Source organism: Myotis myotis, unplaced genomic scaffold (genome assembly GCF_014108235.1).
Source record: "Myotis myotis isolate mMyoMyo1 unplaced genomic scaffold, mMyoMyo1.p scaffold_m19_p_13, whole genome shotgun sequence".
Classification (NCBI taxonomy): Eukaryota; Metazoa; Chordata; class Mammalia; order Chiroptera; family Vespertilionidae; genus Myotis; species Myotis myotis.
This window is the reverse complement of record NW_023416317.1, coordinates 21,995,215-22,019,332: the sequence shown is the minus strand read 5'-3', so window position 1 is coordinate 22,019,332 and position 24,118 is coordinate 21,995,215. Positions and strand designations below refer to the sequence as shown.

General features: G+C 49.9%; 1 protein-coding gene and 1 pseudogene across 10 annotated transcripts in view; one reads left to right on the top strand and one right to left on the bottom strand.

Annotated features, from left to right (window-relative positions):
• The window catches only part of MTMR14 (myotubularin related protein 14), a 52,109-nt gene that overhangs the window by 17,884 nt on the left and 10,107 nt on the right, over nucleotides 1-24,118 (bottom strand). For 5 of the 10 annotated variants that reach the window (XM_036332076.1, XM_036332082.1, XM_036332083.1 and 2 more), the window contains 13 exons: nucleotides 23,406-23,481; nucleotides 23,064-23,124; nucleotides 21,055-21,177; nucleotides 19,712-19,785; nucleotides 14,904-14,974; nucleotides 11,691-11,765; nucleotides 6,871-6,937; nucleotides 5,035-5,120; nucleotides 4,695-4,771; nucleotides 4,403-4,439; nucleotides 1,333-1,403; nucleotides 561-619; nucleotides 248-386 (listed from right to left, as the gene is read on the bottom strand). In XM_036332076.1, coding sequence (XP_036187969.1) covers nucleotides 248-386; nucleotides 561-619; nucleotides 1,333-1,403; nucleotides 4,403-4,439; nucleotides 4,695-4,771; nucleotides 5,035-5,120; nucleotides 6,871-6,937; nucleotides 11,691-11,765; nucleotides 14,904-14,974; nucleotides 19,712-19,785; nucleotides 21,055-21,177; nucleotides 23,064-23,124; nucleotides 23,406-23,481 — 1,016 coding nt within the window. The remainder of the gene's footprint in view (nucleotides 1-247; nucleotides 387-560; nucleotides 620-1,332; nucleotides 1,404-4,402; nucleotides 4,440-4,694; nucleotides 4,772-5,034; nucleotides 5,121-6,870; nucleotides 6,938-11,690; nucleotides 11,766-14,903; nucleotides 14,975-19,711; nucleotides 19,786-21,054; nucleotides 21,178-23,063; nucleotides 23,125-23,405; nucleotides 23,482-24,118) is intronic. The other 5 variants (XM_036332077.1, XM_036332080.1, XM_036332078.1 and 2 more) reach the window with 5 other exon arrangements.
• LOC118668562 lies at nucleotides 12,681-14,690 on the top strand (annotated as a pseudogene).

Genomic DNA, 24,118 nt, shown 5'->3' with positions numbered 1-24,118 from the left:
GAGAGTCCTTTAACATTCAGCTTTCCCTCACCCAGCCCCGTCGCTTCTCCCTTTATGCTCCTGGGCCACCACAGGCAGTGCCCCTCACCAACCAGATGGCTGGCCTCCAAGGCCCAGAAGAGACAGCAGGGCATGGAGCTGTGCTCTTAGTCCTACTGTCATGGGCCCCTTTGTTCCTGGGACTCCCTGGAGCTGGTGACCCTGGGCCACAGCTGTGAGCAAGCTTAGTTCCAGCCTGGCCCCTCACCAAGCTGCTTGAGTCTGTGCTCCTGCAGGGACCAGCTCTATGGCCTCATAGGTGAAGCTCCCAGCGGCTCCTGGGGAGCTCTCCATGACCAGAGAGAAGTCACTGCCAAGGCTGGTGGTGCTGCCACGGTCCTTTCGTCCTGAAAGACGCCAATGCCATCAGTTCACCACATTATCTTCTCCCACTACAAGTCCCCCACTTCTTTCATACCATATAAATGGAGAAAGTCGTTTCTAGAACAAACAATTCGTATGTGGTCTATACTGAGAAAGATGCACAGAGGAAGGGAAATCTGCTGGGGCCTGTGACTCACTCAGCATGCAGATATCTTCCAGGGTAAAGCCTGAATCCCGGGCTGGCAAACTTTTCCTCCTGTAAACAGTACGCAGAATGGTGAATTCCGATTGGCCTGGGGTCTCCTTTGTCCCCTCCCCCACATGCAGCCTACCTGGGAAAGAAACTCCAACCCACCAAGGCAACTCATGGAGTCAGGTCTACCTACTGTGTTGCAAAATACCAGACCCACTTCAGGCAAAGCCTACCTCCTCCCTGTCAGTTTGGCCCCTTAAGAATTCAAGTCTGGCCAAACACACGGGGAGCTTGGATTTGGAAGGCAAGGGAACTCAGAAAAGCCACCAACTCTCACAGGGGTCCTAAGGCAATTGCCAGGCTGGGAGCAGACTCTGCGGGCAGTGATGGGCTGCACAGTGAGTGGGTTGCACAGTGAGTGGCGCAGACATGCCTTGCAGTAGCCCAGGGAAGGCAACAGTCCTCTCAGGCAGGAGAACTGGCTGCTTTGGCTGGGTGTGGGCAGTTGAAGTCCTCCTGTCCTTGGGCTGGCTTTTCCTACAGCGAATCACCTTGTTCTCCGAGCTCTCAGAACCACTCGTCTGTCCCCAGGCCTTTCGGACAGGGTAAGTGCAGGCTGACCTCAGTTATACCTCAGAAGAGCCTCTCCGCCAGGGATCCCTCCCCTGGCCTCAAGAGAGAAGGCTGGGAAGGCCAGCTACCAAGCATGCAGGGAAGCAGGGCAGGGGCTCTTTCCAGAGTACCCTGGCTCCAGTGTGAGAGAGCAGGCTTCTTACCTCTGTGTCTTCAGAGAAGAGAACTCCTCAGAGATGATATGCTTCAAAAAATTGAAGCAGAAGAAGAAAATCTGAAGAAACAAAAAGCAGTACCCATGAAAACACAGCCTTCTCCAGAGAAGAATCTAGGGGGCAGAATGCCCAGGAGTGGGCAGCCAGCCCCCCTAGTCAGCCCCCTGCTGGATGGCAGCCCTGTTAAGGACCCTGATGGATATTCTGGTCTGTAAATGGTACGGGTGGTAGAGAGGGCTTAGGCTAGGCAAATGCACTTAGACTGGGGTGAGGGAGGACAGGACTGCAAGAAGGTAAGCCATGGATTTTCATACTCTTCAAATTCAACATGCATGTTCTCAAGCTACTGAAAAGGACGAAGAGCACAGCAGCTTCCCCTCTCTGCCTCTCCCTAAGAACCCCAGGGAGAAAGGCTAACAGAGGACAGCTGGGACAGATTACTTTGAGTCAAGGAGATTAAATGAACACCAATTAAGGAACACAACAGAAGGGAAAGGAATCAGATTTGGTAGGGGGGACGCCCAGAAATAGTGATTCAGGAGAACCAGGGGTGAAAGACAGCCACTGTCTAGCCCAGAGCCTATACTGCTCAGGAGTTGTGAGAGGCAGGTCTACGTCTGAGGTGGGCAGACAGGAGAAGGCTGCTGACCTATCCCCACTGACCTCTCTCCTCCAGCCATCACCCTAGTCCAGTGATGGCGAACCTATGACACGTGTGTCAAGGGGACACGCGAACTCATTTTTTTGGTTGATTTTTCTTTGTTAAATGGCATTTAAATATATAAAATAAATATCAAAAATATAAGTCTTTGTTTTACTATGGTTGCAAATATCAAAAAATTTCTATATGTGACACGGCACCAGAGTTAAGTTAGGGTTTTTCAAAATGCTGACACGCCGAGCTCAAAAGGTTTGCCATCCCTGCAGTCAGATGGACCGCCATTAAATGCACACAAGGCAGTCTTTGCCGTTTTTAAACTCCCCAGTGATTCTGGAAAGTGTAGTCCATGTACCCCTCATGGTATCCCAGAGCCCCATATGATCTTCTCAAAGAAAAAAGAGGGAACATCAGGTCAGTATGAAAATGTTGTGTTACATAATATTAAATAGGTGTTTTCACCAAAGACTTTTAGTCTTTAATATGCTAATGTGCTGCAAATCTCAAAGACGGGGGAGATGAACAGAGTGCTATTTAATAGGCCTCTGTTTTTTGTTTTTATTTTTTAAAGCATCAGTGCCTTCCTTCATTTTTTTAAAAGATAATGTCAAGTCTACTCTGCCAAATATACAAGCTGGATTTGTGTTTGCCCGGGTGCTGCATAGTAAACAGAGGTGTCTTAAAATAATTGATGGGTAAGGTTACGAATGGGCCTGGCCAGAAGGGTGGGAATGGGGTGGGGAAGGGCAGAGGGGAGGCCTCAGTTAGAGAAGACTGGGCAGGGATGAGTGTGACCCTCAGGGACTCAGAGGGGACCCCTCTGAGTTAACACGCAGGCAACACCAATGGGCTGGTTGTCACAAACTCGCCAGCACCTGCCCCCGGCACAACAGCCCCCTACTGAGCAACCTACTGGACAAATGGAAACTCTTCTTACCTCACCTCCCAGGCACCCTCAACAAGGGTTATGAATTATAAAAACTGCAGACATTCGAACGGTTACATATAAAATGCTGCCCTGCATCTTTCTGTCTCAAAGATAGCAGCTGCCCCTTCCCTCATCTCACCCACCATCTCCCTCATCCTCCCACAAAAAGATGAAGAGGAGGCCCCAGGCCGTGGAGAGCCCCTCATCTTGAGGGGCTGCTGCAGCGAAAAGTATCAATGGCTTGAGTGTCCGGTGAGGGTAAGAGAAAAGCCCACACCCTCAAGACCAACCCTCCCAGCTGAGAAGACCTTTTGTATATGCTGAGACATGGCAGGATTTAAATCCAGACCCCACAGGCCTTAGCCCCATCTTCTGTGGAGTCTCTGAAGGCAGAATCTGGCCTGCTTTGGGGGTGCAGGAGATGGCATGGAGGGCAGAATGTCCTGGAGCGCCAGTGAGTCTAAAACAAGACTGCAGAGGGGTTTTACCTGCCGATTTCAATGCCAAAGTCAATGCCTCTAACAGAGTTCACAGAGGCCTCTCAGGAGCTGGCTTATGAGCTCTGCAGCCCTGGCAGATGCGATAAGTGCTTGGAGGAAGAGATTAGGAAGGGGCAAGCAGCAGCTATGAGAAAGGAACAAAAGAAGGAGGCACAAGATAAGATGCCTGGAAAAGAAGGCAGCCTCAGGAGAGTGAGAAAGATGCTTCAGAATTCTAAGGGGGGGACAGGGGACAGGAGAAAAAGCTAACACTGCGTGACGGCTCCCACGCTGGGCATATGAACTCATTCTCTTTGTGAGGGAGCATGACGACTGCAAGAGACTCAAGGTTATTCACATCACCCAAGGTCACCCAGGAAATAAGTGGGACAACTCGGATTCAAACTCAGGTCTGACTCTAAATCTGTGTGTGAGGAGAACAATGATACTCAAAAAGGCAAATACTGTGAACAGCAAAACAGATGGGGTATGGTGAGGGCAGAGATGAGGAGGAAAAAGGGACGACCCCTCAGACAGGAAGCAGGCCCTGGAGCCCAGCTGGCCATGCCTGGTCTGGGGCTGGGCTGGTGGTGAGGAGTAGGGCATGGACGGCCCTGGGGCTTAAAAGTTGCTGAGTGAAAGTGATGATAGTAGGGGATAGGGAAGAGCATCTGAGTTTTAGCTGAAGGATGAGGGGCACAGAAAATGACTTGTAAATTGGTTACAGAGCTGAGTGCAGCAGAAGGAAGGGGAAAAGAGCTGCTACCCGGTCACGGGGGGTGTGGGCAAGGGTATCTCCCAGTGCAGAAGTTTAGAATGGGGCTACTGTGCCGATGCTTTCCTGTCATGCTGCCGAATCCCAGCACACAGTGGGAAAGCAACTGCCCCTAAAGTGTGGATACCAAACAGACTGCCATCCTGTCCCTCTTATGGTCAAAGAGCCCAAGCGCTCAGAGCCCTGGCATGTGCTCGCAGAGTGTGAGTAGTACCCACCTCCTCGCCTTTGCTGAGCCGATCTACCAACATGTGCCTGCAACAAAAAGGCAAGGAGGTCAAAGACAGCAGTGCTGAGGCAGGAGGGCAAAGGGGGACCCAAATCACAGGGACTGTGGCTTTGACACCAGCCTCAGGTGGGACTGACCTGCACCTTTCAGTCTTTCTCAAGAGGGTGGGAGTGTCCTCACTTCCAACACTATCCCAGAAGCCACCACACCCATGGACACACAGAAGCACAGTTCTCAAGGCACTGTCCCCACCCAAAACCTGACATTCCCCAAAGACTTACCCAAAGAGGAACCAGTCATAGGCCACCGTTAGGTAGAGGACCTCAGCAGGCTTCAGGGATGTGTGGATGAGCCCATCCTGGAGAGACCAGGGAGACGTGCCAAGATCAGAAAGATGCCTTCCCGTGACAAAGGCCCCTCCTTGTTCCAGGGGCTGAACCACAACTACAAACCCAGTGACAAGGCTGCCAACAGGCCCAGAGAAAGGGTTAATCATGACGCCTTACTCCAAATCTTCTCTACTTCCTGCGACAGTCCTAACACTCCCAAAGGGTAGATCGTAGCAGGGGCCTCAAAACGCTCCCTGCCCAGCCCATCCCATCCCATCCCATCCATACTCACAGCCCACAAGGAAAGGCGCAGAAGAGAGATGAAGAGGGGGGTCCGATCCCAGCCTGAGATACAGTGTACCAGCAGCCCGCTGTCATCTACTCAGGAACCAAAGAACAGAAGCCCAGAAGAGAAGCAAACATAGCTGATGAGAAGGAAACGTATCATACCCTTGGCCTGGTGTGAGAACCAGGCTACCCATGGTCTTCCTCTTCCTCCCCAAGATTCTCCAGTCTAGTCCCACAAAGGGGTGGGTGGTGGGCACCCATCTGTCTGCAACACCTCTTCTTTCTCCTGCTACAGGTTCTCAGGGTACTTTTAGGGGAGCAGTGATGCCTGGACAGTCGCTCTGCCCAGGTCATTTAGGTGGGGCTGACCTGCATGTCACCGCCCAGCATTTCTCAGGGAGGGTAGTACAGATATTTTAGGGGAAAACAATTCAATGTCCCAAGAACTTTTAGGATCCGTGGCTAACACCCGCCAAATGCTAATGGCCCTTTCCTAGTTCCTAAAACACCCAACTTTCCAATACCACCCTGAGGGGCAGTACAGCCCCAGACAGAGAACCACTGCCTAGCTCCAGGGACAGGAATGACTCCTGCAAACCTGGCCACAGTAACTGGTTCAGAGATGGGCACTTGACCCCAACTGGGCCACTGAGCATGCGCTTTGGGACAGAAGCAGTCTCTTTCTTCTGGGGAAGTTAAAATGGCAGGAAACAAGTCTGGAATGGTTGCGGGCCATGAAGCTAATTAGACAATGGGTATGAAAAGTAAAGAGAGGTTCTCTGTGGTATTAGGCACCTGGCTCTGCTCTTGGGCCTGGTTGGTTATGTAAGCTGATATATTTCTACTTGTTCAAGCCAGTGCAAACCCACAGAATTACTATTATTTTTTAAATATATTTTTATTGAATTCAGAGAGGAAGGGAGAAGGAGAGAATGATAGAAACATCAATGATGTGAGAGAATCATGGATCAGCTGCCTCCTGCACACCCCACACTGGGGATCAAGCTCGCAACCCAGGCATGCGCCCTTGACCAGAATTGAACCCAGCACCCTTCAGTCCACAGGCCGATGCTCTATACCAGGGGTCCTCAAACTTTTTAAACAGGGGGCCAGTTCACTGTCCCTCAGACCGTTGGAGGGCCGGACTATAGTTTAAAAAAAAACTATGAACAAATTCCTATGCACACTGCACATATCTTATTTTGAAGTAAAAAAACAAAACGGGAACAAATACAATATTTGTATTTGCATGTGGCCCGCGGGCCGGAGTTTGAGGACCCCTGCTCTATACACTGAGCCAAACCAGCTAGGGCCAGAATTCTTTTTTTTTTTTTCCCTCTGCAAACATGGTCTGAGCCAATTATATTTTCTTTTCCATTTTTTTTTTATTGCTTAAAGTATTACAAAGGGTATTACATATGTGTCCTTTTTTAGAATTCTTGATTGACATTGAGAAGAGTCAGCTGCTCCAGAGACATCCAATCAAAACAGCCAACTAGACTGGTCCTCTAAGGGCTTTTGCATGTGCCCAATAAGAAGCCAGGACTGATCTTCTCTCATCTTTCTGAATTAAAAAAGGCCATTCTGGCCCCCAACCAAACACTGATGCTCAAAGGTCAGCTGGCGGCACAGTGCAGAAACATCCTGTGTGTGGTTCATAATTTTGTTTTCTAGGGTTTTAAGGACATGGAATAAGGCTGCCAATGGACAAGGGAATCCCCAAGTCCTTCTACCATAGAGCAAAATATACTTGTGTGGCCTCAGCAAACACACATTCTCAATGTCATGACCTGGGAACAGCCAGGGGATCCAATGGCGGAGGGCTCAGAGGCAGACTCACCGTCGCTGTTAATTATGGAAAGCAGCAGTTTCAGGTAGTTTTGTGTTTGTTGCACCAGGTCCCAGCTCTGTAGGGGAAGAAAGATAAAAGGGGCCTAAGAATAGATATTTAACACAGACTGAGAATTTGAAGTTTTCAAAAAAAATAAAATGCTAAGAGTTATTCTGGGGCAATAAATACTCATGGTCCCAAATCCCGATAACCAGACTTCATTCCCCATTCTGAAAACTCCTTCCACCTTTCCCTGCACCCTCACCCCACGGGTCCCCCTTACTGACGACGGTGAGAAAGGGGAAGCCATGCAGAGGCCTGGGCAGCCCACAGCCCCACACCCACAGCAGCAGTCATCCAGTGGCCTCCTCTAAGCCCTGGGCTCCCACATGGCTCTCCAGGGAACTAACAGAAGGAAACAAAGAGCCTTGAGCTGGTGGCCACTGTTGCTAAACAGAAAGAATCATTCCTTCATTTGCTAACACATCACAGAAACCAAGGAAAATATCAAGCTTCTCATCAACCATGTTTCATTTGCTTTTACTGCTATTCACTGCATACCCTGTCTTTTGATGAATAATAAATGCAGTCTGTTAGGCAGACAGAATCTTTTAAAAACAGGAAGCCCATGAGGTGGGAGATGAAAAACAGGCAAAAGCTGTAAAGAGACTGGGACCTCTGTTCTAGCCCAAGAGGTCTAGACCAGATGCTCTTAGAAACAGTCCACTCTGATCTGGAACTCCATGGAGGGGCTTGACCCAGTTTTGCAGCCTCTTCCCCCAGGTGGGGAAGCCTCTCAACACAACCACTTATCCATGTTCCAGGGCTGTGCAGAGGGCGAATATGCCAGTGAGAGCGTGCTTCCCGGGGGGAGGGTGAACACGGCACCTGTAATTGGAATGGTTTTCCCAGGAATTTAAAACAGGCTCATTTACGTGACCCTCCCAGGGCCCCTGGCGAGTTCTGACCCACTTTCAGCAGCTCCAGAGACAGTGCTGCACTAATAAAGCCATTACCCGCAGGAGCACAGGGTCTCCACTCATCTGGCTCAAGCGTGTCAGACACACCACTGCCAACAGATTTTCTCAGAGCTGTGATTCTCGAAGTGTGAGGAAGAGCAGGAGCAGGAGGCAGGAGCTATGTAGCACAAAGCCCAGGGAAGTCAGGTGGGCTGGGGGAAGACTGCAGCAGCAAAGAGTGGGCAGGACCGAACAAGGACCAGAACCAGGTGGTTATTCAAAGGGGACACTGACAACCAGGGAGAGGCAGCAAATTCACAATGAGCTCAGTGTTGGGAGAGGAACCATAGGCTGGGGCGATGGGTTGGTAGAGGTTCAAGGTCACAGAGCTAAACTGAGCTGGGGCATGAACCCAGCCCTGCCAGACTTCGAAGTTCACATTCTTAGTCGCATGCTACACTGCAGGGACTTTTCCTACAATACCAAAGATACAAAAGTTTGAGGAGATTGCAGGATGTGAGATAGACCTGGGAAATGCACTAAAATCTAGGCCAACCTGACTCTTATCCGACATGATCCATGAAGTCTCTGAGTGTGGAGGTGAGCACCAGGCGTCTTATGTTTTGATGCCTGTAGTACTCCTCCCCATGACTGGAAAGCTCACCATCTCTACAGTCTTCTTCTGTGGCCACTGGTCAATGCCTCTATCATGCAGGTGATGGTTATTTTGTTGCCTCTTCTCCTACATTGAGCCCAGCAAGGACAGACCATTTTGGCATCTCTGCATCTCCAAGGCTTAGTGCTTTAGGGACTATTCAGGGTCAGGGGCTAGCTTGAGAAGCAGACACTGGAAGGGGTCTTAGGGCACAGAAAGAAAAAGCAGACCTCTGTGGATTCAATCTGGTCGCATGGAGAGCGGCAAGACCACACATGTCTTGCCACAAGTGCTCTCCCACTTGTGGACACCACTAAGGGGCTGGCCCTGGGACACCATGGTGAACAATGACCTCAGCCCTCACAGGGCTGCAGGAGAGGGAAGGCAAGTGAATTGCTGCAGGTGGACTGACGAAAAGAAGACCTCTAGGATGCTGTGGGACCATGTAGTTGGTGGGGTGAGTCTGGCCTGATCCATGGGGAGCATTAGGGAGCACTTTTTGGAGGTGGTGACATGAATATAAGAGGAGAGGGAAAGCAGATGATTGTTTCTGGCAGAGAGGACAGCATGTGCAAACCTGGAAAAACTCTTCCCTCAGGGGCTAAAAGAAGCCAGTGTGGCTGGAGGAGAGGATGGCCATCCACAAGAACAAGGCTGGGACACGGCAGCTGGTGGGCCACATAAGGGTCCTGGACTAAAGTCAGTGGTGGGCGCCTGGCTTGCGTGGCTCAGTGGTTGAGCACATGCCCGGGTTGTGGGCTGGATCCCCATTGTGAGGTGTGCAAGCAGCAGCCAATCAATGATTCTCTCTCATCATTGATGTTTCTATCTCTTTCTACCTCTCCCTTCCTCTCTGAAATCAATAAATAAATAAAATCATTGGTGGGTTTTAGGACAGGGGATGACTATGAAGACCTTGCTCCGTGATTTGAGTATTGCTATCTGTGAGGTCCTATTCAAGTGCTTTACATTCACTGTTTCCAGTTAATCTTCAATGCGCCCCACATTCAGACATGAGATTCTCTGCGATGACAGTGGCCTGGACTAGGCTAAGCGAGGGAGGCAAGAAGAACTGGAGAGTTTCACCAGGAACAGAGATTTAAGAATTGATCGGATATGGCAATGGGCATGGGGGGAGAAAAGCACCCAATTTTCAAGTGTGAGCATCTAGGTAAGTGGTGGAAGGTCTGGCAGCACTGTAGGCTGTGGCCAGTTTGTCCAGCTTGAGTTTGAGATGGCTGCCCAGAGGGATACTTGCAAAAGGTGATGCAGATGCAGATCACCAAGAGGCCTGGCCTGGGTAACCGGGCAGTGGGCTAATGAGTGAATAATGAATGAGATGAGGAGTAATGGGGAGTCCTGGACCCCCATGTGAAGGGGCTGAGAGGCCAGAAACCACACCTGGCTAAAGAGGAGGATGGCAGGAAGCCCATGAGACCAACCAGTTGAGCAACTGGGGAGGCTGGAATCCTGAGAGGAAGCCCTGCCCTTCTACTTTTGTGCCTGGAACGTTATTAGTGTTCACTCCCTTGAGCTAGCAAGCTAGTAAGTAGCCTAGTTCTTAATTATTATCACAAAAATCAGTCTGGCATTTCAGTTAAGAGGACACTCTCTCACAGTGATCATATTTGAACCTCGCCACAATGCTGAAATAGGAGTTAACTCCACTGTCAGAGAGAACTGAGGACACTTGCTCAAGGCCACAGAGCCTTGCGAGAAAGGCTGAGCAAGCGGGGCCTAGATCCAGGGCTTCTATCTACTCAGCAGAACTCCTCCTCACACACACACACGACTCCTTTCTAGAGAAACAAACATCCTTGGCAGTGTCAACATATCGAACCCCTACAGTTGCACCTTACTTGATGAGAAAGCAGTTTATCAGGTCTAGTTTGTACCCACATAAGGAGAAAGATGTGCCTGAAGGGAGAATAAGTGTGGCTTGGGGTAGGGCCTACTTGAGACCTCTGCATATAATAAATTAAGAAGGAAGCCTGCAGGTTTCTTTGGCCACTCACTCTGCCCAGGTAGTCTGGGACTTGAGACCAGGCAGCAGGGCCCCCCAACCTGTTCCTTCTCCAGGCTTCTGGGGCACAACAAACACTGGCCTGCTGTCGTTCCTAACACGGCCTTGTAGAAACACCTGCACAGAGAAGGCCTGACACCTCTCTCATTCACTCAAATCATGGAACATCTGCTTTGTGATTAGGGACTGGATGTATAAGATAAAAGCACAACCTCTACCTTGACATACCACCTGCTACCAGGAAAACAGTGCAAGATCATATGGGAGCACACAGCTGCCTAAGAGGTGTGCTGGCCTCTCTGAGAGACCTCAGGGCTGGATGGGAAACGTCAGACCTGGGGGTGGAGGGAGAGAGGAGGGAGACAGGAGCTTTCTGAGGTGTTCACTGGCTCGGCCTTTCCAGCTCTAGGTTCTGTGCAGGGGATGCACAGGCGGTGGCTTCCCCATCCTCCTGGAGCTCAGTCTACTGGAGATGGGGAAGCAGATCTCCAAACCAGTGACCACAGTTCAGTGGAAAATTCCATGATAACTATGCCTAGGAGTCAATGGGAATGTGGATACAGGTATGTGACCCTCCAGGTGCGAGGGAGAGGACATCAGGGAAGTCCTCCTGGAATGGACACTGAGCCAAATCCTGAAAGCAGTGTGTCAGCAGGCCGAGGGAACAGACAGGGAAAACGAGGCTACTTGTCCTGGCTGAAGCAAGTGGCAAGGAACTGCTGACGCCTTTGGACTTGTACAGACAAAACACAGTAGACAGATGGATCCAGCCAGTAAGACCGGGGCCTCTTCCATGGTAGCCGGTTACAGAGAGGAGCACAATGGAAATAATTTTCAAGTTTTTATAATCAAATGAGGTCAGACAGCTCTGCACTTCCTCTGGCAGAACACACATTTAAAAGGAAAAATGAAAAAAATTACTGAAGTCCAGAGCTGGAAAGCAGACACAACGAGGTCCTCTGGAACAGAACCCCCTGGTGGACACAAATGTGTGAGTCACGTTCAGAAAGCTTAGATTTTCTGGGCCAAGAGCAAATCTGGAGAGAGAGTAAGGAGATGAGCAGTTCCTCCTTTCCTAGGCAGTGCAAGTTAGAGGGCACCAGCCAGCCTTCAGGTATCTGCATGAGGGACTGGCACCAAGTGTCCCCTTGGCCCCTTCCCTTGTTCTGCCCTGCTCGAGTCAGGCCCTCACCTGATACTGGCTCCAGTCAATGTTCAGAGAGCAAGTCAGGAATTCGGGGATGCTCAATGGGGCATCGACGTAGTCCTGGGGACAGAAAAAGACACGTGAGGTTTGGACTGGCCATGAGGAGAAGTCCTAGTGACAGGGCAAGTTGTGGCCCTGAAGCTGTGGCTACCACAGGCAGCCAGGATGTCCCTCCATAGTGTTTGCCCGCTCTGAGCCAGATGCCTGTGCTACCCTGGAAGTAAGAGCTTAAAGTGAAAGGGACCGGATATTGCAGCTGAGTGGAGCTTTTTGGTTGGCAGCTCGACTGTTTACCGCTGAGACAGATGTGATCGACCTGTGTTCAGCCTCCAGCAGGCTCTTGTGGCCTGCTCCCACCGACTGGGGAAGGAACAGATGCTGGTCCAACTCTTGACACAGATGGCAGAGCAAAGAGGAAGGACTTTTCCTATTTTGTCCCTGAAAACACCTTTACAGAAAGGGAGAAATTAAAGGGGAAAAGGAAAGTATATATGATGTGAATGTAAACATGTACATACAAGAAGGAGAGAAAAAAATGAGACTCATTTAGGGAAGAGAAGAAAATTACTTGTTTTCGCCAAAAAGATAGTTAGCTGTTCTCCATAGTTTCCCTGTACAAAGAAACATAAGACCCAAGTTGAAGGTGAATGGTGGAGCTCTCACGCAAGGGTCTGGAGCAGGCGGCACAGCCCAGCCCCGGCTGGGGTGATGGCAGCAGTCCAGGAGCTGTGGGGTGAGAGGTGCTCTTTGCCCTGGAGGCGATGTTTGGGGTGGTCACTCTTCCCGCCTGTCCTTGTCCTCAGGGCTCCAGGATTCTGAAGATCGTCTCCCTGTCCAGCCATGTGAGGACACCACACGTCCTTTGCTGCCCAGCCAGATTCCCCATGGAAATGCATTCAAGGGAAATTAAGGTGGAGGATACAAAAGACACTCCATTTGAGTTTCTGTTACCAGACGGTGGCTCCAACAGGTGTTGCCTTAGCCTTGCCCTGTGGGGTCCCTGCCAAGTGCTGTCTCCAACTTGGGCTGGCTGACCTGTAGCAAAGGGGCCACTGGGTGGTCTGACTGATGCTCACGCATAGAATCTGTGTCCCTGGGAAACTGTTCGTCTTTGTGGTTAACACCCTGAAAAATGGATTTGGCTCAGTTGGACCCGAATCCCAGAATTATCGCTGCAATGAAGAAAGCCCAAATGAAATCCACGAAGGAGGTTTTGCACTTTTCTGGACCAGACCTGCGGTGGCTGACCGGCCTCTCGGCCCGACGTGCAGCACCTGCTGAGGACCGTCAGCTCGCACCTGTGGAGAGGCAGCCTCTGCACAGCATAGGACCTGCACCGGCAGAAGGGACGCTGCCCTGAGCAGCACCAGCACCTGAGCCTGGGCTGCCCGGTGCTGGATGGGCTGCTCTGCGGAGGCCTGCCCCTGGGCAGCATCACTGAGCTGGCTGGCAGCAGCTCGGCAGGGAAGACCCAGCTGGTGCTGCAGCTCTGCCTGGCCGTGCAGCTCCAGTGGCAGCTGGGAGGCCTGATGGCCAGGGCCGGGTATGTGTGCACAGAGGATGTGTTCCCTGACAGGCGCCTGCAGCAGCTCATCGCGCAGCAGCGGCATCTGCGGACAGATGCTCCGGGCAACGTGGTGAAGATAAACTTTGGTGACCACATCTTTATGGAGGACATGCCTGACGTGGGCACGTGGCTGGAGTGCGTGAGGAGGAAGGTGCCCCTGCTGCTGTCGCAGGGGAGAGCGCGCCTCGTGGTCATCAACTCAGTGCGGCCCCGTTCCACTGCAAGATCGAGGGGCCCAGGCTCTGCAGGCGCTGGGGGCCACGCTGCGCAGGCTGAGCTGCACCTTCCAGGGCCCCATGCTCTGTCAACCAGGTGACGGAGGCCGTGGAGGTACGTGGAACGCCTGGGGCCCCGGGGGAGCACCTGGCTCCGGCCCTCAGCACCACCTGGTCTGACCAGCTGCTCATGAGGCTGGTGGCCGACCGGTAGCACCTCGAGGGGCCGCACCCTGAGGGTGGTCTTCACCCCTCACCTGCCCCCCTCCTCCTGTTTCTACATAGTCAGCACAGAGGGCATGCGAGAACAGTCAGGACCCAGTCCTGCTGACCGGGAAAGCCGCCTCCTCGGCCTTCCAGGTCCTGAGGTCAGCTCGGGCTCCTTGGGGCCAGCGCCTTCCTTGCCCCGGTGGCCAGGAGCATGGCCCACTGCGTGGGTCAGGAGGGAGGCCCTGCACGAGGAGCAGCTCTTGCCCGCCCCATTCCGAAGCAGGGGTTTAGGAAGGTTCTTTTACTTTTGTGTTGTCTCTGCCACCAGCCCCTGCTGGGTTGACTGCCAGGCGTCTTGCGAGAGGTCGGCCCATCTGCCAGGAAAACTGCCCTGGGCATAGGAGACTCCCTTAGAGGCAGGCCCTGCCCGTCCTGGGTGCTGGTGGGACCCGGCAGGATGCCTGGCAGGGCCACACAGGCCCAGCTCCTCGCCGTGGCCAGGGCCTTGCTTCCCGTGAAAGCAGGGCCCATGTCAGCACAGGTCCTGCCCCTCTGGGTGCAAACCAGGCAGCTCTGATCAGCTGGTGGTGGGACGCAGGGCCCAGGGGCCACCGGGGGCTGTGGCTGCCCAGCCCAAGGGCATGGCCTCCATCTGGGCAGAGCCGAGTCTGTCTCCACCCCGTCTGCTCCATGCCAAGGCACCTCATGTGCTGCCTGGCGTGTGAGTGGGCACAGCTATGCCCTGGGACCTGTCCCTGTGACTCGCTCTTGGCCGGCCAGGTTCTGAGTGAGTGACCCTCGCTCCTGTTCCCCAGTCCCAGCCCTGGAGGCAGCGCCTGTACCTCCAGAGAAAGGGGGCCACCGAACAGCCAGGGACCTGCCACCCCTCCCCCTCAGCACCCCAACCCCAGCCGCTGCCAATTCTGGGGGCAAGGGGGTGGCCACCCCTGGGACAGGACCACGCTGTTTGGACACCTTTCTGTGGCAGGATGACCCATTTTAAATGTCATCACATTCCCTACGTGTCCTGTGCCCTGTGAGGTGGGGGGCAGGTGTGGAAGAGAAGGTGCCCACAGGGGAACCTTTCCACAGAGGTGCAGGGCTTCACAGCGGGAAGCGAGGCTTTATTTTTGTAATGAAATAACAAACAACTGCAAATGCATGGGAGGGGGGAAGACCCAAGTTGACAAATATTATTGTTCATACCTGCTTCCAGTTAAAAATGAGCCCTTCAGCCATGTAATCCCGATCCTTATATTCCTTGAAAAATTCACAGCCTGGAAAAGAAGGGCAGAGTTATACCACCACTCTTTCTAGCCCAGTCTCCTGAGATGCCCCTGAGTGCGGCAGGAAGGAGGGGTCACCAGCTTCTCCACATGGTAGGCCCCAGGTGAAGCCAACGTTGACCTGGGGGTGGGGGTAGGGGGAGGGAACTGGAATGGGCAGGCGAGAGACAGGGAGCAAGCCTCGGAGCTAGTCTGGTTTCCAGCTACATGCCTTCCCAAGGATGTATGACCTGCCTGCATACCTCTCCGTATCTCTCTCCATCTGTACTCACTGATGGAGTTATTGGTTACAACTTTCTCGTTTCAGGTCCCTTGTCCTACATGCCCCTGAAGTGTCAACAGCCAGCAAACAAAAGCATGGTTTACAATTTGAGTCCTGTCAGCACCATCTCAGCAATTTATATAGTTACCGATCACTCTCCCTCCGCTCTGACACCAACCTCGCAGGCTTTCAGCGAGGGCCGAACACTAATGTACTGGCAAGGGCACAGACAGTGCCTGAAATGTGACAGGTGGTCGAGAGACAAGTCCAGCTCCAACAAACCTGGCCAAGATGTGCTTTCTGTATCATTTATTAGAAAAATGATAAGAAACTCCACTAGGGCAAATCCTCAGGAATATAGAGAGGAAAAGTTGAGAGAAAAGGCTTAGGCAAAATTCCCAGCTTTAAATCTCAGCTTTTGGCTTAGCTCTGGGACAGCGAACAAGTTGTTTAAATTCTCTAAGCCTTGATTTTCTCATTTGTAACATGGTTAAGGATAAAGCAAAATAACACATATAAAACACCTAGCATAGCTCTGGTACAAGTGGCATTCAAATGGCAGCACATTAACATCATGCCGCTGCTGCAACAAGAGCCCAAAGTGCCAGCCCCAGCTTACAGTCAGCTGCCTGACTCAGGAAGGATGCGGCTTGCTCTCACCCCATAACACAGGGACATCCTTGGGCTGCTGTGGCTTCGAGCCACAAGAATAGGAGAAGGCATCTTGAGAGTAGCTTCCTGAAGTTACTCTCAGTTCCTCAAGCAGGGCCAACACAAACTTTGGAGGGCACATGGCTTTGGCCACAGGTCTGTTTGGTGAGGTCCCCAAAGGCAAAATAGTTGTTCAAATTCTGTGGAAGTGGCTACAAGCCAAAAATATTAACATGGAACTCTCCAGCTACTCTTGGGCCAAATTCCTGTCAGAGGTCACCCAGGGAAGAAAGAAAAGGCTCCTTTGGAGATGAAGGTCACATGTTTATAGACTTGGCTCTCATCCCATACACACTTTGCACTCTAATCCCCCAAACCTCACTGACTCAGAAGTCAGGAAACAATCCCCAGCTCTAATACTCCAGCCTATTCCTGAGTACCTCACTGGGAGAAAGAAGAAATGCAAAGATCAGACGGGGGCCCTGAGCTTATGAGCCCAGGTTTAGAAAACATAATTCTCTCTCAGTGAAGTGTTTTTTCCCTAAACCTGAGCTGCTCAGATCAACACTGCAGGCTCTAGAAGGAGCTCTGACTGGCCTATGATGCAGAAGCAATTTTTTGTGAGAAAAAAATAGAATTAAGATAGACTCAGTACCCAGGGCAATTTCCAACATCCATCACCGGAACAGGCTTCTGAACACACTGAGAGGCAAGAGGAATGGGACCAAAAGTGGGGTGAGAACAGCTGCACTCAAGGAGGAGACAAATTAAACTCGTGCTGGGAGTTTTCGTCCCATCTATTTCGGTCCCTGAAGGAAGTGCTCCCAGAACACTTCCCATTTTCAAGGGCCAGTCTAAGCTCAAGTTGGTTGGACAGAACTAGAATTGATACCATCACAGTTCCTGTCTGGGTTTCAAAGTCATTAGAGGGCTCAGCTGAGACTCCTCCACCTCAGCAAAGTATATTTTATGACTTGGTTTGCATAATGGTAATTTTGTTTCTTTTCCTTTTTATGAAGTGATACAGGCATGTGAAGAAATTCAAGAACATAAGTATAGCAATTAAATGTGCTTCTCCAGCCAGCATGGCTCAGTGGTTGAGCGACGACCTATGAACCAGGAGGTCACGGTTTGATTCCCGGTCAGAGCACATGCCTGGTTGCAGGCTCCATCCCCAGTGTGGGGCGTGCAGAAGGCAGCCGATCAATGATCCTCTTTCATCATTGATGTTTCTATCTATCTATCTCTCCCTTCCTCTCTGAAATCAATAAAAATATATATATATTTTTAAAAAAGAACTTCTCCTGTCCCCTTTTCTGCATGTGCAATGGCAACTCTCCCATCCTTGGCTTTATTTATTTTTTTAATCAATTTTTATTGTTGAAAGTATTACGTATGTCCCTTTTGGCTTTATTTTTATTAATCCCTCTCAATACATAAACTATCAGATGTAATACATAAACATTTTTAGATGTAGTATATAAACATTGTGTAGGCACCTTTCCCCTTACATAGCTGAAATTGTACTATAGTACTACAGTGTGTATGTACTATACATACACACACTTCACAGCTTCTCTCTGGCATATCTGCATTGCCAACATCACTACCCTTATGCTTAGGGGCCATAATTAAATAAAATAAGGGTTACTTGAACACAAGCACTGTGCTACCATGACAGTTAATCTTATAGCTGAGATGCATAAATATTGTGGATATGCTGGACAAAGAGATGATTCACATCCGGGGCAGGACAGAGAGGGACAGTGAGATTTCATCACACTACTCAGAATGGCATGCAATTTAAAACTTATGAACTGTCTATTTCTGGAATTTTCCATTTAATATTTTCAGACCGTGGCTAGCCATGGATAACCAAAACTTCAGAAAATGAAACCACAAATAAGGGGGGACTACTTTATATAATCTTGTATCCTGCTTAGCATCCTTCCATGTCAAAAAGTTAAAGCATTTTTCTATGACTATGTAATATTCCATTCTATCAGTGGCTGTATCATCATTTACACATTCATTATTCTGATTAATGAAAACATTTCCCACATTCTGCTGGTATCAACAGACACTGTGATGAACATCTTTATCCCCAAGTTGGCAGGATTTCGGCCTAATGAATAACTGAGTCAAAGTGTGCTAACATTTTGGGAGTCCTGTAACAAGTTGTTAAACTACCACAGAAAGAACATTGTGCTACTGTTCTGAAGTAGTGGTTCTCAAACTTCTGGCAAAACTATTTTTTGTAATTAAGTCCTACTTAGAACCTAAACATAAGCAAAGAAAGCAATGTCTGGTTCCTCAGGCAATGTGGACATCTCCTGTTCTGCAGGGAACTTCAGTCTGTGAAGTCCCCCCAAAACATCTCCTGGGAGTCACGAGCCTGGTCTGAAACCAAGCTCTACCTGACAGCTTGAGTGGACATCTGGTTGGCACACTCCTGCCCAGATGCAGCTCTGCTGCTGGCAAGCTCATGGCATTACTGCCATGGTCTCATTTGCCCAAAGTGCTCTTAGGGAAGAGGAGCTGCTCTGAGTCTTTCCTCCTAGGTACCCGTCATTGGCCTGGTGTTTACCAAGCTCCTGTCAGGGATGGGTCTGGCACTTTAACCTGAAATGAGCACCATTACCTTCATTTTATGGAGGATGAAACAGATGCTCAGAAGGCTTAAGGGACTTGTTCAAGGATACACGGTGCTACAGCTGGGACTCAAGCCCAGCTCTTCATGGCACCAAATGCTATGCTGGCAGAGAAGAATGAGGAGAGACTGCGGTGGAAGCCGTTGTAAGAGTACCAGGCCATCCAGGGTCACTGATGAAGAACTTACACTGATGAAGATTCACTCTCCCTGCCAGGCACTAGATGAACTTGTAGTTCTAATGAGAAGGCCTCCTGGCTATACAGCAACCTGCTGTCACTGGTCTGCCCTTGCTATTGGCTATGTGGCTCCAAGATGAGAAGACAAGGTCCAGCACAGGACTAAAGGCAGAGGCTGGTGCTGAGAAGCAGGAGAGAGGTTTCAAGGAGAAAGAGTATACTTCCTGCTGTTTGTTGACAGTCTTACACTGCTGTTGGGGCTTCTTGGACTCCCTGGCTGAACAAACAGGTATAGCCAGCTAGCTTAACTGTTGCCAACTGGACCAATACAGCTTTAGTATCCAGTGCATAGAATACTGCCCTCGTCACAGGTCGCACACATGTCTGTGCGCTGGAGACAAATGCAGCTAGCTAGCTATACGCACACCAAAGTGCTCTGCAACATGGTGAGGCCACCACCAACTACGTACAACTACGTGCAACCGGGGGTATAGCAATGATATTCTCCTACTACTAGAAGAGCCTTGCAAAAAGGGTCACATCCGCTGGGGCCAGACTAGCATGATTTGTTGGTGACCCTGAGTACTCACAATGTCATTTTCTACCTTGCCCGCACAGAGCACATTGATAAACATGATCTCATCTAATCTTCACAACAAAACCCTGAGTTAAGCCGCACTGAGCTCCAAATGACACCTGAGAAAGCCTCAGGCTCAGAGAGTGAGGTAACTCGCTCAAGGTTATGGTAGCTGAGCACCTGAGCCAGAACTCAATCTCTGGGCCCCTGCAAGTGGAAAGCCTCTTCCAGGACAGTGCCCTACCCTGAGTGTAACCGCCTATGCATGGGAGCCACGGTGTGCTATGCTGACCGACAAGATCCTCCCAGAAAGCTCTGGGACACAAAGTGAAAAGGCCTACAGACGGCCTCCGAGAGCCCCGGTCCTTGGAAGCCTGTCACTTGACTAGACCCTGAAAGGACTCCCTACCTGGATACGGGATGGAGAGGAGAGTGAAGTCGGCATAGCGCTGGGCTTTGTCCACCTTCTCGGAGGATGTTACACTACAAGACAGGACATAATGTGTTATGACATCACAACACAGACACCATTCCCCAATGAGTATTATAAGAACTTAAATGAACCTCTTGCTAAACAAACTACTCTTCAGTTACCAATGATTTCCTTCAGCAGTGTTTACTTTGAACAATTAAGAAATGTAGCTGCCCCTACCCTAACATATCAAGCGAGAGAGGTTACTCTCCCTCTAATACTGCAGCAACCACAACCAGAACCTAAATTTGCAGAACAAACTTCCACCTAAGTCCCACAAGTGAAGACAGCACAGCCACTTTAACCTGTAAGGTGGTGTAAGATGAGAGCCAAATAACTTTGGGGGGCTCTCACCTCAGTACTCACTGAGGACACTCCTAAACAGGGAGAACAAACAGCATCTGAAGGGTAAAGACTTGGGACTGTCCTGACAGATGGAGGAGGAGGGATAAGAGATATTCAGCTATCTGTAGAGCTGAACTGTAACTTAACCTTAGTATGCCTTCTTTTCTAGGTTAACCTCAAAATTAAAAGTCAAGCCGAAACCGGTTTGGCTCAATGGATAGAGCGTCGGCTTGCGGACTGAGGGGTCCCAGGTTCGATTCCGGTCAAGGGCATGTACCTGGGTTGCGGGCACATCCCCAGTGGGGAGTGTGCAGGAGGCGGCTGATCGATGTTCCTCTCTCATCGATGTTTCTAACTCTCTATCTCTCTCCCTTCCTCTCTGTAAAAAATCAATAAAATATATTTAAAAAAAAAATTAAAAGTCAGTATTATTAAAAAATTTTCAGAAAATCTACAATTTTATCACTCTCACAAGGGTTCCAATTTTTCAAGTTCTGCCTTATCACATGAAGATTTTGGTCCATATGCGAAGTAAAATTGAATATACACTGATTTCTGTTGTTATTGCTCCACTACAAAAGAGCCTCTGATATATTGGAGATGGTGTAGAACTTGGAGCTAAAGGAAAACCTTCAAGGGTGTCTCAGAGGAGGCAGCAGAGCACAGGTTAGAGACTCCTGGCTCCTTCGTTACTCTCTGGTCGAACTTGAGCAAGTTATTTAACCTCTCTGCACTTCAGTTTCCTGCCTGCAAGATGGGCAACACTAGAACCTGTTGCAGGGCTGTGTGAAGGTAGAATGAAAGGATGACAGAAAGCTCTTAGCACAAGGCCTGACATGTGGTGAGCCTTCAGTAATCGCTATGTACTACCACCAACCCGAAAGCCTGTGAACACATCGCTTCTGCCCATTTCACAGTGGGTGCCCTGTACTTACTTCATGCCAAACTTCACCTTCTTGTTCTCTACCATCAGGTCACAGATGTATTTGACTGACAGGTACCGAAGCAGCTTGATGTCATAGCCTCTGACCTTATCAAAAAGATGTGTGTCGGAACTTCTGAAACAAAGAGCCAGAGGGAGAAGTTGCACTGCACACACATTCAGAAAAAAACTGGGGGTTGGTGAGCTTGTTCAAAGAAATACAGATGTTATTGGCAAGAAATTGTTTCCCTTCTCCAGAAAATGGAGGGAAGGGAAGACAGGAAAACTGGTTCTAGAGAAGGTATGGAGAAGGTGACTTTCTAAGAGATTACCTCCTCTGAGATGCATTTCAAAGAAGCAATTTGCAGCCCTGAACCAGGGAAAGGCTTTTTGGCCCAGCTTGACATTAAGCCAGAAGACCCAAAATAATCTCCAAGTTCTAAAAAGCAGCAAGCTGATGGCTGATAGAGTATTTGAGCTTCCACTAGAGTTTATATCTCTTCACCTTTATGACCATTTTTAGCCATGGCTTGCTCATATCGGAACAGACTGAAATTCTTGATGGCAGATGGACTTTTTAAAGCTATCTTATCAACTGACTGTGAGATACTAGCAAGTGAATTCCTTCTCCTTAGCAGGCCTATGAAGCCAGGAGAAAGATAGAATCTTCTTAATCTCCTTTTTGATCAGTCATACAGATTAAGGCAAAAGTAGAATGAGTAAACAGTCCCCATTAATTTTTTTTTTATGTTCACTGCTTAGCTGTCCCTAGCAGACTCCTCACCAAAAAGTATATGCTGTGGAAGAAGGCCTGTCTGATCTCGGGGGAAGAGCCAAACATTCCTGAGCACAAGCCAGGCCACTGCTCTTGGACTCACAGGCAGAACCCCAGGCACAGCGTGAGGCCTTCCAGGGACTGAGCCATGATGTGGGGCAGCTGATCTTACTAGGGTGCTCATGTGCATTCCAGAGACACTTGATACCAGTTAAAGAATTCCCATGTGGTGCAGACCATGCGAAGGCCCTTTTCCACAATATCCTATACTGCTGTTTTCTAAGAACATTTGGAAAGAAGTACGAACAGTGTGAACCTGCCCATTTCCTGCCTTTACGGAGGCCTAAGATACTTGTTTGTCTGATTGTTTGTTTTTGATCCTCACCCGAGGATATTTTTCCATTGATTTTTAGAGAGTGGAAGAGAGAGGGAAAGACAGAGAGAAGTATCGATGTGAAACACATCAATTGGTTGCCGTCTGCATACACCCCAACCAGGGCCTGGAACCAAGTTGTATGCCCTTGACTGGAATTGAACTTGGGACCCTAAGTCCACAGGCCAACGCTCTATCCACTGGCCTAAACCAGCGAGGACCTAAGATACTTGTTTATATCAAGTACTCTTATGCCACTAGTCAAAAAGCTATGGAGCTTCTCTCTACATCTCTCACGTGGGTACTGAAGTGCTTGCCCTGTGCCGCAGCACCAAGTGTGCTGTGTGACACCTGGCCGGCAAGCTGGCCGTCACCACCCTGGCCACAACCTGGAAACTGTAGGGCAGGGGTCCTCAAACTACGGCCCACGGGCCCGCCGAAAACATTTATCCGGCCTGCCGGGTGTTTTTGCCGCCGCTGCCTGTCCTGCTTAGCAGCCGACTCGTCCCAGGTCCGCAGTGCGCACGTGTGGAATGTCTGAGGGACAGTGAACTGGCCCCGTTTAAAAAGTTTGAGGACCTCTGCTGTAGGGCTTAAAGACACACACACAGGTGCCTGGACTAGGACATTACCTCTGGGATCCTGATGTGAGCCAGGGTGAAAAGAGACTGCTCATATATTCAATAAAGTCTGCTTTGGTGTGAAGCCACATGATGGACTTCAACAACCCTATATTATGGACGTAGCAGTGGGAGGAAGGGAGCCAATCCACTCACCTGGACCAGGGATGAATTTGAATCAGTATGAAAAGGGCCACCACTGGTCAACACCCGACCCCAACACCAGCCCAGACCCATAACAACCTGGCACTGACCGAAGAGCACAGTCCTCCTCTGTGATGTCCTCTGCATCCGCCCAGGCATCATCTGCACCCCCTGCCAGAGAGACAGTCTGTCAGCACTGAGGCGGTGGCTCCACCCAGGGAAGTCCTGACCAGCCTGCCCCCCACCAGCTCCACCCCTACTGGTAGCCCTTGTGTCTTTTCAGCACCAGATGCCCCATATACTGGCGGTCTTCTATCCCAAACATCTCCTCGGGTGACAAAAGGCCTAGTCTCTCCCCAGCTTGCTCCCACATGCCACTGTGGCTAGGGGTGGCTATTCTCTATGACTGAGCTCTTGTTCTTAAGTCACAGAGGACACAGCTTAATATTCACCTGAGAAAATATAGTTGTAGCCAGTTCGTCCATACAGCTCCCCCCATCCAGCCAGCGTGGCCGACCTGCAAATGTGCTGGGAGAGAAACAGAATTTTCAGGGTCAGATGGTTTTCTGGGTGTTTTTGTTTTTCCCAGCTTAACTGAAATATAACTGACATGACATTATGTAAGTTTAAGGTATACAACATGTTAATTTGATGCTCTCATATACTGCAAAATCATTACCACCATAGTGCTAGTTAACACCTCCATAATGTCACATAATCAGCATTTCTTTTTTTCTGGTAAAAACATTTAAACTCATCTCTCGTTAGCCCTGGCCGGGTAGCTCATCCTGATACACCAAGGTTGTGGGTTCGATCCCGGTCAGTGCACGTACAAGAATCAACTAATGAATGCATAAATAAGTGGAACAAATTGTTTCTCTCTCTGAAAAATAAAAATCATCTCTCCGCAATTTTCAAGTATAACCATAATCACCATGCTATACGTTCGATCCACACAGAACTGCTTTGTCTTGTAACTGGAGGTGAGTACGCTTTGATCAACAGTTTTCTGAAGTATGCAGTCAAAAGAACACTTGGGCTCCTCTGACTCTTCCAGCAAAACGGGTGCAGGGGCCTCATTGAAACCTTATCGGCATCAAGGCCACAGCTGTCTATTGGAAAGAGGCCTATATGTAATCTACAGCCTCTGTCAAGGGGGTATCTC